Below are 15,154 nucleotides of genomic sequence, written 5' to 3' on the forward strand. Positions count from 1 at the left end.
GGACTGTCCACTCTTCTAGCACATTCTGAAGACGGTGAAGCAGGAGTCATTCACTTTCAACACGGTTAAGACAGAGCAGGTCGGTGACAGTGCTGGGCATCTTGAGTCACTCTTTTTAAAAGACCTGAGACCAGTTCAGCCACTCAGAGCCACTTGGAACTGATTTCTAGAAACTCACACTGCCACACTGCTCAGTAAAACTTACGGTTGGATTGTTTGAACAAATGCAAAGTAACCATTGAAAAGGAGCCACCAACTTCAAAACCCAAAATAGGGTAAGAGCAAAAGATTCAGCCATTTATTTCACAAATTTTATCAAAAAAAAAAAAAAACAAAGATAATACAAATTCCGCGGTGTTTTTCCAAAGCTTCCCAATTATTTTAACATTGTTTTGCTATTTAGGAACCATCCTAAAGCCAACCGTGAAAACTCAAAAGAAAGAAATGGCACAAGCCAGACCCCAAGGATTCCCTGTTTAGCTCTCAGCCAACTACAGGCGTCTGGCCTTGAGAGCACCCTCCAGGGTCCACAGAGGGAGTCGGCCCATGGACTAACTGGAAGTGACGCTGTCTCGATTCTAAATACACTCACGTCACCTCTGGTGCCATCTCTGGCTTTACCCTGGATCCCCAATCGACAGCCCGGGTAGCTCAGAACAAGGAGAGTCTGGACATTCTGTTGCAGACAACCCCCCCCCAGCAAGGACCAAGCAGCTGTCACTGTAACCAAGATGAAGATGGACGAAGGCTCTGTTAAGATGCGAAGGTTGCGACACACAGCGTAAAGGGACACTCTGAGGTCACGTGGATCCAGTGGGGTGTCGGACCAGCAGAGCCAAGCCCAGCAGGCACAGGGTGCCCAGAAGCCGCTGCTGCAGGCCAGGGACAGCAGTAGAGGCCAAGGCGGTGTCCTCTGGGGTCGCCGTGGAGGAGCCCACCTTTTCAAGAGTGGCTTCAAATGTCAAGACCAGCTTCAGGTGAACAGGTGGTTTGTGATGCGAGAGGATTTTCAGAAAAGAAATGCTGTCTTCCACCTGCTGAGCTTCCTAGGTCTTTGCAGAGGGAGAACAAACTCTTTTGCTAAAAACACTGATTTCTTTTCTTTTTTGGTACCAGGGATTGAACTCAGGGGCCCTTGACCACTGAGCCCCGTCCCCAGCCCTATTTTGCATTTTATTGAGAGACAGGGTCTCCCTGAGTGGCTTAGGGCCTCGCTGTTGCTGAGGCTGGCCTCCAAGTCTCGATCCTCCTGCCTCAGCCTCCAGAGCCACTGGGATGTCAGGCGCGTCCCCCTGCACCAGGCAGCGCAGTTTTGAACACTAATTTCAGAAGCATCTAAAAGCTCCCCAATGTCCCGCGGTACCCTCCCCCAATTTAACACCTTTCTTGCTCTGAATTAACCTCCTCTGACAGAGTCCAGGATGTTCTTTGTAACAGTCCGAAAGGTTGTTTTTTTTTTAAATCTTAGACACCTCCTTGTGGGGACAGGAGGGGACACAGGAAGGAGGGAAGTAACAGAGGAAGACCTAAGCTGGACGGTGGCAGGTCTGGGCACTAAGAGGATTCTCCCAAGCCACAGAATACACGGAAGTCCCAACAGCGGCCATTTTCCCCTGGACATCTTTGGTGGTTTTCGTTGAAGTTCCAAGTGGAGTCCTGTCTGCAGACCTGGTTTGGGACACACCCACTTCCCCGGGCCTCGTCGTCTGGGTCACCAGTGCAGCCTAGCAGTAAAGGGTGCCTTTGGGGTCAGGGGTGTGACGGGGCCGTGGCATTGGTTCTCAGGGATGAGAAAGGACAATGACCAGGCCGAGCTCTGTCACCAGGTCTCTGTGGAGCTGCTCCGCATCGTCGCGAGGGGACAGATCAGGTGAGTGAAACCAAACTCGAGAGTGGGACGGCCACTCAGGCCCAAGGGAAGGGGAGGGGAAAGGAAGCCGGACAGGGCCCGCGGGGTCACTGTCCCTGAGCTGCTTCTGCCCACCAAAGCGACAGACTGGCAAGACAAGGGGTGGGGACGTGTGCACAGAAGGACCCCAAGTGCAACACTCACGCGGCCCCTGGGCCCTGAGGCAGAGGACAGGGGAGCGGAGCCCACAGCGTGGGTGGTGCCGGGCAGAGTGAGGGGGCCCGGGCCCCGAGCCCACGCGGGTGTCGCTGGGACCAGGGCCTCCTCACTCCAGTTTCTTGGCTGGCACCCGGGTGCGGGCGATGAGGATGGGCACCAGGGCCAGGCAGCTGATGAGGAGGGCCCAGAGGGGCCGGTAGAAGAGCCAGCCGGCAGCCACGGTCAGCAGGGTCAGCGAGGTGGCCATGCAGAAGGCGAAAGCTTTGAGGCCGATGTTGACCAGGTCCCGGAGGACAGGAAACCAGTCCACTGTGCGGAGGGACAGTCAGTGTGGGGAGCGCAGCAGCCTGGCCCTGGGGCCCTGAGCTGGGTGGCAGGGCTCCCCTGTGAGACGCCCGCTCTGCCCAGCACCAGGGCACTCGAGGCGGTCAACTCTGTAACCTGGACTCTATGCTGCGACCACCCGAGGCCAACGGGCAGACATCCCCCTGCTCCCTGCAGACTCAGGACCAGGAAGTCTACTTCCCCTGCCCGGGCCCAAGTCACCACTGCGCTGACCCTGGACAGGACTGGACCCCAGCTGTGCTGCCCAGTAGGCGGTGAGTCACTGAGGACAGGAGGGGTGTGGGCCTTCTGCTCCCACGGGTCCCTGCTCTCTGTGACAGTCCTGTGTGGCAGCCTCCCACCTGTGGGTCACCAGGACCATGGGCAGCTAGATCCGGAGAGGGGCAGCAGGCAGGCCCGGGGGACGGGTGCATCCTGACTCCTGGCCCCCATGGCGACTTTGCTTGGGCCCTGAGCTCTCCCTGTCGTGCCCAGGAAAGAACCGGGTCTCCTGAACCCAGGTCAGCTGTCCACAGCGCCTCGAGGACTCGGCCTCCCCTCTCGGGCCTCAGTTTTGCTGTCTGGAACCAGGGAGGAGGTCCCCCAGCCAGAGCCAGCGGGAAGGGCTCCTGTGGGGGCCAGAGGAGCCTGGGCAGGGACACACTGGGGTAAGGTCCCCGAGAACCTTTGTCTCCCAAACCAACGGCCCAAGCCCAGAACGTGCTCCCAGCTCTGACCCCCAGAGAGGCTGGGTCAGCTCACTCGGGAGGCCGGCCTCCTTACAGGGCTGTCCTAGGGGGGAGCGAAGGACAGAGGGACACGGTGGGGCCAGACCTGCAATCTCAGAAGCCAGACCAGCCCCTGGGAGGTGGCCCCATGGTCCCTGCCCTCGGGAAGCACCACGCTGCTCACTCCTGACTTCTTGTCCATTCCAGGACAGCGTGGGGGACAGACATGGCCCAGGCCTGGACTCTGCTCCAGGGAGGCACAGGCAGGGGGTGGCCCGAGGGGCCGCACCTACCCAGGGTGTAGAGGATCCGCGTCATGAGGCTGAGGCCCGTGAACATGGCCATCCAGCCGGCCACCCGCAGCCCCCACGTCCTCATCGAGTTGCTCTTCTGCTCCCTACGGAAGGCCTCCTGGGGGACAGGACAGGGGGATGTCACCAGCTGGCCAGCGGGCAGGGCAGGGGCCACGGGGCTGGACCTGAGGCTCGGGAGCTCAGGAGCCCCCCCGTCAACCTGGCACAGTGGGAGAGAACTTTCTGGAAGGTATAAGCCCATCTCGGCACAGAGCCTCAGTGGGCCATCTCTGGAATGACACAGAGGGACCTTTCCGGTGCCCCTTGCCACCCTCGTGTGTGTGGTGACAGACAGCGTGAGCCAGGCACTGGGCACTGCTCAGCCTGCGGCGTCCACCAGCCCTGGGACGCTGCCATCATCCCCTTCTCCCTGTATCTCAGGATGCACCTTCAGGGTCTCATGGCCGCCTTGACCCTCTCCTGGTCCCCTGGGCGGCCTCCATGGGCCACACTCTGCCCAGGGCCTCCCTTGGCCTCTTGGCCCCCGTGTGGCCCCCCATGCAAGGCCGCAGCCTCGGCCCCTCTGCTGGCTGCCCAGCACCTCTGCCCCTGGCCTGCTGACACAGGGGTCAGGCCCTGCAGCCTGCACCCCGACTCTGTCATCTGCACCTCAGCCACGGGGACACCGCCCACCCACCCACCCACCCCGGAGCTGGGCCCTGGTGGGCACCTGCAGCCTGCTCCCTCCACCTGCTTCACCTCCGGGGCTCCTGCTCCCTCACCCACCATGACCCTGACCTGCCGAGGTCCCACCTCCTGGCCTTGGCCCATGCGGGTGGCTCTGCCCGGCCATCCACATCCTTCTCGTCCTGGCTTAAATGCCACTTCCTCAGAGCCTTCCCCGAGCCCCAGATCTCTACCAGGCCCCTGTCACAATCTAGTAGGTGACATTTACTGCATAATGACATCGGTCACGCCAGGTGCGGTGGCACACGCTGTCATCCCAGGGCTCTGGAGGCTGAGGCAGGAGGACGGCGAGTTCAGAGCCGACCTCAGCAACAGCGAGGCCCTCGGCCACTCAGGGAGGTCCTGTCTGTTAACCCCCTGTTCCCACCCCACGTGGTGGTCCCTGTCTCCCATGAGTCATGAGAGCACTGCTTGGTCCTCAAGGTGACCCAGGGAGGCAGGGACACTTGTCCCCTCTCACAGGGGAGGCAGACGGTGGAGGATGAGCCATTCACAAGCCTCGGCCCCACAGGCAGTGCACTGAGCCCGGGGCAGGTGAGTGGCTCCCTGGGGCCCACACGGCTGGTCCCCTGCCCTTCCTGTCCCGGCCTCCTGCCTTTTGGGCCTGTTCTCAGTGCCCTGGGGTGTCCTTGGCTCAGGGCCTTTTCTCCCATGCGGCAGAGACCCCACGTGGGGGTAGAGGCAGGAGGCCCAGGGCGTGGAGGCCGCGCACCCTGCGGGGCCAGGGCCTTCCCTGTGGGCCTAAGTCACTCACACGCCCCACCCTCCTCCCTGCGGGCAGCACTGGGACCTGGAACCCTGCCCAAGGAAGCCTGGGACTGGGCCTGCGGCCAGCGGGGGAGAACAGGGCCTGGACCAGGCCTCCTAATTATAGCAAGTCCCCAGGGTGACTCACAGGGTGCCGGGCTGGGAGGGGCTCCTGCAGGAGAGGCTGACTCCCCAGGTCCTGGCCAGGCACCACCATGCAGGAGGGTGACAGGGATGAGGGACAGACGGAGCCAAGGGCCCAGGAACAGAGGGTCACAGCTGGTCCCCATGGCCTGCTCCTGCCCTCGCCCTCTCTGGTCCCTGATTTAAGGCAAGCGTGCGTCCCAGCCAGAGTCCCAGTGTCCACCACCTCAGCGGAGCTGACACACGGTGACTTCCTGTCTAGAGAGGGGTGACTTCTCGGGCTGAGTACCCCTGCACCTTCCTCCTGCATGACCTCCCTGGTGCAGATGGGGAGAGGGATGCCGATGGCCGTGGGGACTGTCCCAGGGCACTTGCCCCCACTCACCCGGCCCAGATACTCCAGCTCAAACCCCTCTATTGCCCTCCTGATGGCCTCCAAGGGGCACCTCAGCGTGGCCTCTGCCCCCCATTCCTAGTGCGCCCACTGAGGGGCCCTTTTCTATCCCAGTCCCTGAACAGCCCCATTCCTCCAGGGCTGATACCCTCTCTTTATGTGGCCTCTGCACAAATGTCACTCCTTGAGAGCCCTCGGTGGCTGCAGACTGGTCTCCGCGTAGGAGCCCAGGTGTCAGCAGCTCTCGACCCCTGTAACACCGCGTGGTCTTTTATCCGTCCGTCTGGGGTGTTTATTCTTTTATTTCTTTTTCTTGCTGCATTGCAGTGGCTACGATCGCTAGCAGGGGAAGTTTCTGGAACAGCCCCTGGGAGGGCAGAGGGCCGACACACCTGTTCCCCCTCCACGCAGGCGGGGCAGCGGCCACTCACCTCTGCCGAGAAGTCTCCATGATGCAGCAGCAGCAAGGTGTCCCCGGACTTGGTGGAGTACGGGACGAGCTGGTCACCTCGCTGCCTGGCAATCACAGTGACCTAGTCCAAGAAGTCAGCGTCAGAGGCCCCTGGGCACAAGGTGAGGACCCCCACTGCCCATCACACTTCCTCTCCCTGGGACTCCATGGCGACCAGGGAGTGAGTGGGGGGACCTGGGCGTGTCTGTCCCTCCTGGACTCCCCCTGGGCTGTCCCGCCCCCGGGGCTCTGGCTGAGCTGCTTCATTCAGAGCTCCAATGAGGACCTTGGGCTAGAGGCAGGTGGCAGGCGGAGCCAAACTGGGCATGTCCCGGACTGAGAGCTCAGGGGAGGACTGGCTGTCACGGGGGAGCCAGCTGAGCCACACTGCAGCCAGGCCACGTCGAGGTCACGTGGCTTCCCCTTCTCCTTGGCTACCTGGGCCCCAGAGGTCCTTTCTGCCACCTTCCTGGGCCAGCCAGGATGGAGCTCCTGAGTGCACAGCCAGGGCCAGGAACCAAGGCCACAGACGGGGAAGCCACCTGTGACTGAGCGGTTCTCCTTAGACACGATGAGGCCACCATCTAAGGCGACGTTTCTTTGTCTTTTTTTAGTGCCGGGGTTGACCTTAGGGGCCCTCGACCCCTGAGCCCTGTCCCCAGCCCAGTGTTTTATTTAGAGACAGGGTCTCAATGACTTGCTTAGGGCCTCCCTGTTGCTGAGGCTGGCCTTAAACTTGCCATCCTCCTGCCTCAGCCTCCTGAGGGCTGTGATGACAGGCGTGGGCCACCGCCCGGCCTAGACCTGCATTTCTTGGCCTGGGGTCTGGGGATGGTGGCAGGGAGGCACGGAACTCAGTAGCTGCTCAAAAGCCAAGCCTGGGACTGCGTGTGGGCGAGTGTGTGCGTCCCCAGAAGGAGGGGACCACGCGGCCACCACATTCTCCCGGGGTCTGCGCCTGGGGAGGCCCTGCCGCCCTGACTCGGAGTTCGCCCCCGGGGAGGCCAGGTTACCACGTGAGCCGGGCCCAGGTCAGGGTCGTCGCTGCTCAGTCCCGCGTAGGAAAAGAAGACGCGGAGGTCTCCAACCTGGGGAGACAGGAGGGCGTCCGCAAGTGGTCATGGGGCTGGGCCTCGGCTCCTTCACTGGCTGGCGGGTCCCTCCCTCCGCCTCTGCCCAGGCTGGGCTGGCCCCTCGAGGCCCCGTCCCCTCTGACTCTATCTGGCCACGCGCAGCTGTGGGTCAGCAGAGTGAGCCCTCTGCGGCAGGTCCCCGCTGTCCCCACCCCCAGGCTGCCCCGTACCTCCGGGTACTTGGGGTTTTCACTGTGGTAGAAAAAGTCGCCCCGACGGACGATGTCCACGTGGGGGTCCTCCAGCTTGGCCAGGCTCAGGGGCTTGAAGTTGTCGATCTTGTCGATGAGGCCTGACAGAGGGGCCCCGCGCTCAGCAACTGGGCACCGCTGGGGACCTGCCACCTGCCACCCTGTCGTCCCTCCCAGGGTGCCCAAGCCCTCCGTGTGCCACCACCCAGCCTCACCTCGGCGACCTCACACCTGGCCTCTCCCCCAGGAGGCCCCTTCCCGACTGGGGCTCTTCCAGAGCTTCCCGGTGGCCTGTGTCACCCCCTCCCCAGAAGGGCTGCTCCGTCCCCTCTCCAGGCCGGGCCAGTGTCCCCTGCTCTGAGGGTGGCCCGGCCCTTTCCCACTGCGCAGCAGCTGAGCCACATGGTGGATGGGGCGGGAGGCCAAGCCTGGTCACTGGGCCTCCTCCTCCCTGGGACCCCGGACCCCGCCCTTTCGTCCCCTCCTGGGTGAGGCCCATGGGGGTGTCTTGGGGTGACTGTGGCCCGTGGCGCAGCCTCATCCTTTGGCGCAGCTCCTCTCTGGAGTCCCCGAGGGAGCATGTGACAGGCCACCCTCTTCCTGGCACAGGGCTGCACCCGGGTGGGGCCTACAGGTGGAGCCACAGGGAGCCGCGGGGACAGGGAGTGGCCTTGTGTTTCCTGGCTGCTGGAGGGACGGCTCCCTCACCACGTCTGGTCACCACAAATGGGCGTGGCACAGGAAGGGACAGGGAGCTTGGGCTGTTCCCTGGACCAACCTGGTGTCCTGGGACCTGGCTGGGTGGGGGCGGTGCTGTGTGGAGTCCCCACCTCCTGGGGACCCGCCTGTCCTCCGGCCCCAGCCTCGAGTAGGACACAGGCTGCTCCGGCCTCTACCCCCGAGGGCCGGGTGCCAGGGACTGCTGCCCCTGGGGTGGCCACGAGGGCAGGACAGAGCCTGGGCTGGCACCAGCCGGTCACCAGGGCTGGGACTTACCCGCCGAGAGGAAGAACCTGCCAATCTGGACAAAAGGGGCCGTCGCCGTGAACGACTCCACTGCCATCGCACTGTGGAGACAGGGCCGTTGGTGACAGGGACCAGGAGGGCCGCTGCATGGGACCCTAGGTGGTCTGGGCTTGGCAGGTCCCACCCAGGGGGCTCCTGAGAGTCCAGAGACCAGGCAGGACAGACGTCTTCCTCTGCTGTCCCCAGGGCTCCTGCCCCCTCACTCTGTCCCTGTCCCCAGACCTCTGGTGGCCCTCTGAGCCGTGGCGGGGGCTTCCCTGGACTCGCACCCCTCACTGACCCCTTCCCGCCATCTTCCTGGCATAGCCCTGACCACGGTGGCCCACGGCCCAGGCCCTAGTGGCACTCGAGGGGCACGCGGGCTCACCACTCTGTGCGGCTGAGCTGACCCCCCTCTGCGGACACCAGGTCACCAGCCTCTGCCCTGGAGGCCCTTCCTGACGGTCCTCCAGAGGTGACCAGCAACAGGGTCCTCCCCTGGTCTGTCCACGCCCGTCCCTTCCTGCCCTTTGGTCAGGCCTCTAGAGGGTGACTCGTGGGTGTCCTGGTCCCTAACTTGTCCCATGTCCTCTTCGACCCCCGGGGCAGAAAGCCCGCTCCCATTGCTCAGATGGGGAAACTGAGGCTGGCCAGGCCCCGGCCGCGCTCACCTGGGGTTCTTGTGGCCGATCTCTCGGTCGAAGTTTCTGCTGCTGACGACTTCTGACCGCCACTCAGTGTCTGCTCAGGGACAGGGGACAGCTCAGCTGTACCCATGGCCCTGACGGCCGAGGCCCGCAGACCCTGAGCCCATGACACCAGAGGCCAGGGGACAGTCCTGGCACCCCCAGATGGGAGGACTCCTGGGCTCAGTGCTGTGCCTGTCCCCAGCTCCACCCACGGGTCCCGTCCTGCCACGGGCTGGGGACAGTGGTCGGAGGATGCGGCCAGCAGGGCCCTTGGTGGCCAGGCGGTACTCACTGTAGGAGTACCTCGTCTCCGTCTTTGTCTGTCCGTCCTCCGTGTACTCCCTGCAGACAAGCACAGGGGCCTCCTCAGCCCGGTCACCCGGGGCCCCCCAGGATCTGGGCACCCCTAGGGCCACAGTCCCCAAGGGAAGGAGAGGGCTGCTGGGTCCCAGCCAGAGCTGGGCCTGCTCGGGGCACAGGGCCAGCTCCCTCCATGGATGGCCGCAGTCTCTGGTCAGGACAGCCCTGGGCAGGGCCTTTCAGGCCACCCTCCCCTCACTCCCAGCTGCGCAGTAGCTCAGGGGGACTGAGCCCACCTGGCCGGTGCCATCGCGCCCTGGACTCCCGACAGGCTGTCAGCGGGAAGGTGACCTCTGCCTACCATGGGGGCCAGGTGGAGCCCCAGGAAGGGCAAGGTGGGCACAGAGGCTGGAACGGGGGCACACGGTGCCAGCATCGTTGGAGACCTGGATCCAGGAACGTCCCCAATGTGTGCTCCCCAGGATGTCCCTGGGAGGGAGCTGCTGAGTCCCCCTTTCATTTTGGAGCCACTCTGCGGAGGGTGTTGGCCATCCCCAAACGAAAGATCAGCGGCTATTAACTTTGGGATAATCTGATATTTTTCTGGTAGAAGAGTCTATCCTTTGAATTTCAGAGGCCTCAAAATGAGAGGCCTGCTGGGCGCAGTGGCCCACGCCTGTCATCCCAGCCGCTCTGGAGGCCGAGGCAGGAGGATCGCCAGTTAGAGGCCAGCCTCAGCAAAAGTGAGGCCCTAAGCAACTCAGTGAGACCCTGTCTCTAAATAAAATGCAAAATAGGGCTGGGGAGGGGGCTCACGGGTCGAGGGCCCTGGGTTGAATCCCTCGTACCCCTAAAAAACAAAAGCCGCTGCGTTTTCTCTAGGTGCCTGCACCTCCTTTACCAGGCTCCTCACCTGGACTCCTCCGTCTCCACCCACTGGTACATCTCCACGTGTCTGCGCAGTTTCACGGCCGGAAGGTGGACTCCGTAGTTTGGATCAGACAAGAGCTTCAGAAGAGAGTCAAAGGGACCAGAAAAATACAGGTGACCCTCACATCCCCCTGAAACCCTGGCTCGGGGAGGCTGGGCGGGAAGGAGGTGGAAAACAGGGACAGGTGGGGGCATCAAGTGGAGCTGCCTGTCCAGTTCTTAACTCTTGGATATTTTTGGGGGGGATACCAGGGGTTGAACTTGGGGACACTCAGCCACTGAGCCCCCTCCCCAGCCTATTTTGTGTTTTTTTTTTTTTTATTTAGAGACAGGGTCTCAGTGAGTGGCTGAGAGCCTTGCTAAGTTGCTGAATTTGCTGGCTTTGAGTTCACGATCCTCCTCCCTCAGCCTCCCAAAGTGCAGGCATGCACCGCCGTGCCTGGGTGTCCCCAGTTCTTAACCCTTAATGCCCACGATGCTGACTCAGAGTACAAGGTCAGGCTGCAGGCCCCACTGTGTCATGCCAACACTCAAATAACAGCACAGCTGCTGTGGGCGGTGCACGTCTGTAACCCCAGTGACTCTGGAGGCTGAGGCAGGAGGATGGCGAGGTCGAGGCCAGCCTCAGCAACTTAGGGAGGCCCTGTCTCCAAATAGAAAGGGCTGGGGGGGGGGGGCTTAGTGATTTGTGACCTGGGTTCAATCCCCAGTACGAAAAAAAATTATACATATGTCAGCAGAGCTCTGACAACCCTTAGTTCCATGCTGTCACCGCGAGAGCACCTGTGTGTGACCTTCCTACCACGCGCCAGGCACTGTGCCAAGAGGTCAGCCCAGTCCCAGGCCACGAGTGCACTCGGCGGCCGAGAGGTGGCGGTGGGGGTCACCCCAGTGTCTGTCACCCTCCAGGGCTCGCCCCTGAGCCGGCGGCAGGTCCTACCTTGGATGTGCGCAGGGACCCCACGATGTGCACCAGCCTCCCCTCGTTCTCAGGGGCCACCACGTGGATGCTCTCGGGGGACACCACCAGGGAGAGCCCCTCCGCCAGCGAGGTGGCCGTCTTCAGCGCCCGGCCCTGCAGGGGAGGGCGGGGGACGTCACCTCAGGGCCTTCACACCCGTCTCCCCACTCCCCTGCTGGGACTGAGGTCGCAGGACTGGGCCAGGCCCTGCGCGCCCAGGCTCCCCTCTCCCGCCACCCGCTGCTCTCGGCCTCATGTGGGCACAGCGGCCTCCCTGTCTGCCTGGACTCCCCCTCCCCTTTCTCCGCCCCCCTCCTGTCCTCTCCTCTCCTGGTCCCGTGGTCCCCACAGGCCTTTCTGACCCTGGCCTCAAGCAGTGGCTCAAAGGCCTGAGACCCAAACCCAGACTCTGAGAGATTCTTCTGCAACTTCTGCAAAATTGCTGTAGAAACACTTGGTTCCTTTTTTTTTTTCTTTCTCTAGGATCTCTGAGCTACTTGGACGTGGAACTGGAACTGCTGAGCCACCTCTGCCTGCCAAAGGAGGGCCCTGCCCAAGAGAGATGCCACAGCCGAGAAACACAGGGAAGGGCTGAAGGAACGGAGAGTCGGGTGACCCCGCACGAACACCTGGATCCAACCATGCCTGAAGCAGCCTTTTCAGGAGTCGTGCCTACACCAGGGTGAGGTAGGTCACCACAAAATGAATTTTGATTTGTTCAGTATTATTCTTTCTCTTTTATAAAAATCAAGGTCCTTTATTGCCAAATGCAGCCTCTGGATTTATAGTCCCTGTTCCCTGATACACTGTGTCCACGGGGACATGAGACATTTTACCTCATTGGTGAAAATTAAGTAGAAGGAGAGGAGGAAGGTCATGAGCCCCACGAACATTCCCCCCGAAGTCTCGCTCAGCCGCTCCAGGAAGCCTGGCTGGGGGTCCGAGGTGACCTTGACATGTTCTCTCCTGCTGCCTGTGTTGGAGTACTGAAGGAAAAAACCAGAAAAGAAAGCAGAATGCAAATTAGCCTTTAAAACTACACTGGATCTTGCTACTTAAAATGTGTTTATTAAGCATAAATTTAATGGCGAGTGAGTTTGATTATATATAGTAAAGCCGCAGAGCTCTTCAGTGACAATCAGTGGGTGTGGACGAGAGATCCTGGGGTCTGAGGGGTCCCGGAGCCAGTCCGTTGGCTCACCTGTAGCTTGGGAGGTGGCCCTGTGTGATTTATGGGGACATCTGATAACACTCCTGCCAGCTAACGCCCAGATGGCTTTACCTCGCGCCAAGGCACCGAGCCACCTGACACTGTACCCTGGGGCTCTCACCCCCGTCCTGCACAGCGGACTCTTACCCCCATTTAACCCGTGAAGACGGGGGCACGGAGGGTTTAGATCATTTGGCCAAGGACCCTGGCCCTGGGTGACGGAGTGGGAACTCACCCAGACCCTGTGCTGTGATTGGCTGGGCCAGGCCTGATCCACTGGCCCTGGAGTGGGTGGGAGCCTGGATCCTGCCCAGACATGCCCGGCCCCTCCTCTCCCCACAGCCCAGCCCCAGAAGACGGCAGCTGCTCCCCAGAACCACTCCCAGCCTCCACATCCCTGATGCTGCCCCCCAGATCCCCTGTTGGGGATGCCCTCCCCCAGGGTCTGCCTCCAAGATCCCCCTCCTCCAGGGAGCCCGCCTGGGTGCCCCAGGGCAAGGTGGACTCCAGCCCTGCACCACCCTCTCTCACTTGACCTCCTAGTATTGTTGGTGGCCATGACCTGACTGCCACCAACAGGGCTATCTACCCCTCTTCAGACCCCAGAGGAACCAGCATGCCCCTCCAAAAGCCCAGCTCCTCGTTACTGAATTTAATTAAAAATGCATTTCTAGCCCCACATGGTGGCGCACGCCTGTCATCCCAGCGACTCAGGAGGCCGAGGCAGGAGGATCACAAAGTTGAGGCCAGCCTCAGTGACTTAGCAAGACCCTGTCTCAAAAAAAAAAAAAAAAAATCAAAAGGGCTGGGGGTGTGGCTTAGTGGTTAAGCACCTCTGGGTTCAGTCCCTGGTACCAAAAAAAACAAAAAACAAACAAACAAAAAAAACATTTCTAACAATCTCTTTGTCAAATAGCTTGGAAGTCACACACATATTTTCCCTTTGATCCAGCGATTCCATTCCTAGGTACTCGGTTAGAATCCCAGCTTCAGGGCTGGGCTTGTGGCTCAGTGATAGAGCACTCACCTAGTGTGTGTGAGGCCCTGGGTTCGATCCTCAGCACCACATAAAAATAAATAAAATAAAGACATTGTGCCACCTCCAACTAAAAAATATATAAGATATATTAAAAATATATAAAATATAAAACAAAATATAAATAACATAAAACATATAAAACATTAAAATATATATTTAATATATTAAAAATATATCAGGAGAAAAAAAAGAATTCCAGCTTTGCCAGTCAATTGCTGAACAACCCCAGGGAAGATGCTCTGCCTCTCTGATCCTGTTTGCTCACTTGATGGAAAAAATGTACTCATCACAGGACAGTTGTCAGGTGGAATTCAGTTGCCTGCCTGCTCCACCTTGCTGTCTTCAGGTCTCTCCCTCACCTGGTGAGGCCTGGTGGCCCCATAAACGTGTCCCCAGTACTGGATGAGCCGACAGGGCTGGGCAGCAGAGGGTGCTCAGATGGTCAATGCTGTTCACTGAGGGGTCAGATCCCAACGTACCCAAGATGCTCTCTGCCTACCAGGGCCATCGGTGCCAGAAGCTAACAGCCCTCCCTCAATGTCACAGTTAGGGATCCCAGGAGGAGACAAACCCAGGGACAGTAGGCGCAGTGGAAGGGTCTGGATTCGTCCCCACCCAGGTCTCTTGATCCCCTCTGTCCCTTTTGACACCTTCCCATGCTGCAGCTGCCAAGCTGACGGAGAGACCCTGGGCAGGTGCCTTCTGCCAGGGAAACTCCCCATCTGTGACCATGAGGTGGCTTGCAGGCCACCCTACCCTACTCCTCGTGGACCACCTCTGGGGACTGTCAACACCCCTCTTCCCCCGGGACACCAGGCAGAGCGTGCCAGGGCAGAGGGTGACACAAACCCTGGCCTGTCAGGAGGGGAGGGAGGCAGCTAAGAGCCTTGGGGACAGAGGAGGGACCTGGAAAGGGAGCCTCACAGGCCGGGGAGGGCGTGTCTGGGGCTGGCGGGCTTCCCACCTGGCTCCAAAGCACTTTCTCAGAGAAGCCCGTGAGTCACGGCTCCTCAGCCCGCACCCCGTGGGCGGTGCTGCCCGCGCGCCATGGAGAGCACGTTCCCCAGGAGGACGGGGCGCGGGGAGAGGAGGGGGCCCGGAGGCACGGTCATCCCGGTCCCTACCCGATCGCGCGCCAGGAGGACGGGCCCAGGGGGCAGCGGCCGAGCTCCCCTGCAGCCGGCGGGCTCGGCCCCGTCCCCACGCTGGACAGCTCCACCGGCGAGACCGGCCTCCCCGCGCTCCCGATGGACGGGCTCAGCCCCCCAGGGCGCGTCTGGCTCCCAGATCCCACGACCTTCCGGACCCGAGGTCCAGGAGCTGGGCATGCGGGGGCGAGGCCTCCCGAGGGGCCCGAGTGGGGATGGGGTCGGTGAGGACTGCGGACGTGCCGAGGGACAGCGGGCGTCCGATCGCGGAGGGGACCTGCGGCGGCCCGGGGGATGGGGCAGCCTGGGTGTGGCCGGGCGACCCGGAGACACTCACGTTCGCGGCCATGGTGGGAGCCGGCTCTCCGCCGCCGCCTCGCTCTGCTCAGCTGGAATGACCACCGGAGCGCGGAATCTGGTGGCCTCCCGCCTGTCCCAGAGCTGCAAAAAAAGACACCCGCGCGGAGTCCAGGATCTGGATGAACTTGCTACGGAGTTACCGCCCCGCGGGGACCCAACTTTCCTGCGCTTGCGCGCCGCAAGGCCTTCTGGAAACTGGAGTCCAGGGTCAGGCGCTTTGGCCACAAAAGTTTCGACCCGCGCCGTGCCTCACCGGTGCGCCTGCGCGTTGCAAGATTTCTGGGAAATGTAG

The 15,154-nt window shown here is 61.3% G+C and overlaps 1 protein-coding gene and 1 long non-coding RNA gene across 2 annotated transcripts; one reads left to right on the forward strand and one right to left on the reverse strand.

The window, feature by feature from the left end:
• Window positions 1–672: 672 nt before the first annotated feature.
• Window positions 673–15,003, reverse strand: TMEM43 (transmembrane protein 43). The gene is made up of 13 exons (XM_081275952.1): window positions 14,840–15,003; window positions 11,942–12,091; window positions 11,085–11,219; window positions 10,128–10,222; window positions 9,207–9,256; window positions 8,897–8,966; window positions 8,217–8,287; window positions 7,200–7,321; window positions 6,910–6,984; window positions 5,877–5,978; window positions 3,414–3,531; window positions 2,167–2,377; window positions 673–2,125 (listed from the first exon to the last, which is right to left on the reverse strand). Exons 1-12 carry the CDS (start codon window positions 14,849–14,851, stop codon window positions 2,175–2,177), a joined length of 1,203 nt encoding a protein of 400 aa, XP_081132078.1. The 5' UTR covers window positions 14,852–15,003; the 3' UTR covers window positions 673–2,125; window positions 2,167–2,174.
• LOC308638471 lies at window positions 9,264–11,934 on the forward strand. Its single transcript, XR_014019845.1, has 3 exons — window positions 9,264–9,957; window positions 10,097–10,258; window positions 11,589–11,934. It is a non-coding gene; the product is annotated as an uncharacterized lncRNA (long non-coding RNA).
• Window positions 15,004–15,154: the final 151 nt, after the last annotated feature.

The sequence above is a fragment of the Spermophilus citellus genome, assembly GCF_964194105.1.
Source record: "Spermophilus citellus genome assembly, chromosome: 19".
Classification (NCBI taxonomy): Eukaryota; Metazoa; Chordata; class Mammalia; order Rodentia; family Sciuridae; genus Spermophilus; species Spermophilus citellus.

Coding starts and splice junctions, on each gene's coding strand:
- TMEM43 (XM_081275952.1), bottom strand. Junction 9,257..10,127: donor GTGGAGACGGAGGAGTCCAG/GTGAGGAGCCTG, acceptor GCTTGTCTGCAG/GGAGTACACGGAGGACGGAC. Junction 6,985..7,199: donor AAAACCCCAAGTACCCGGAG/GTACGGGGCAGC, acceptor CTGTCTCCCCAG/GTTGGAGACCTCCGCGTCTT.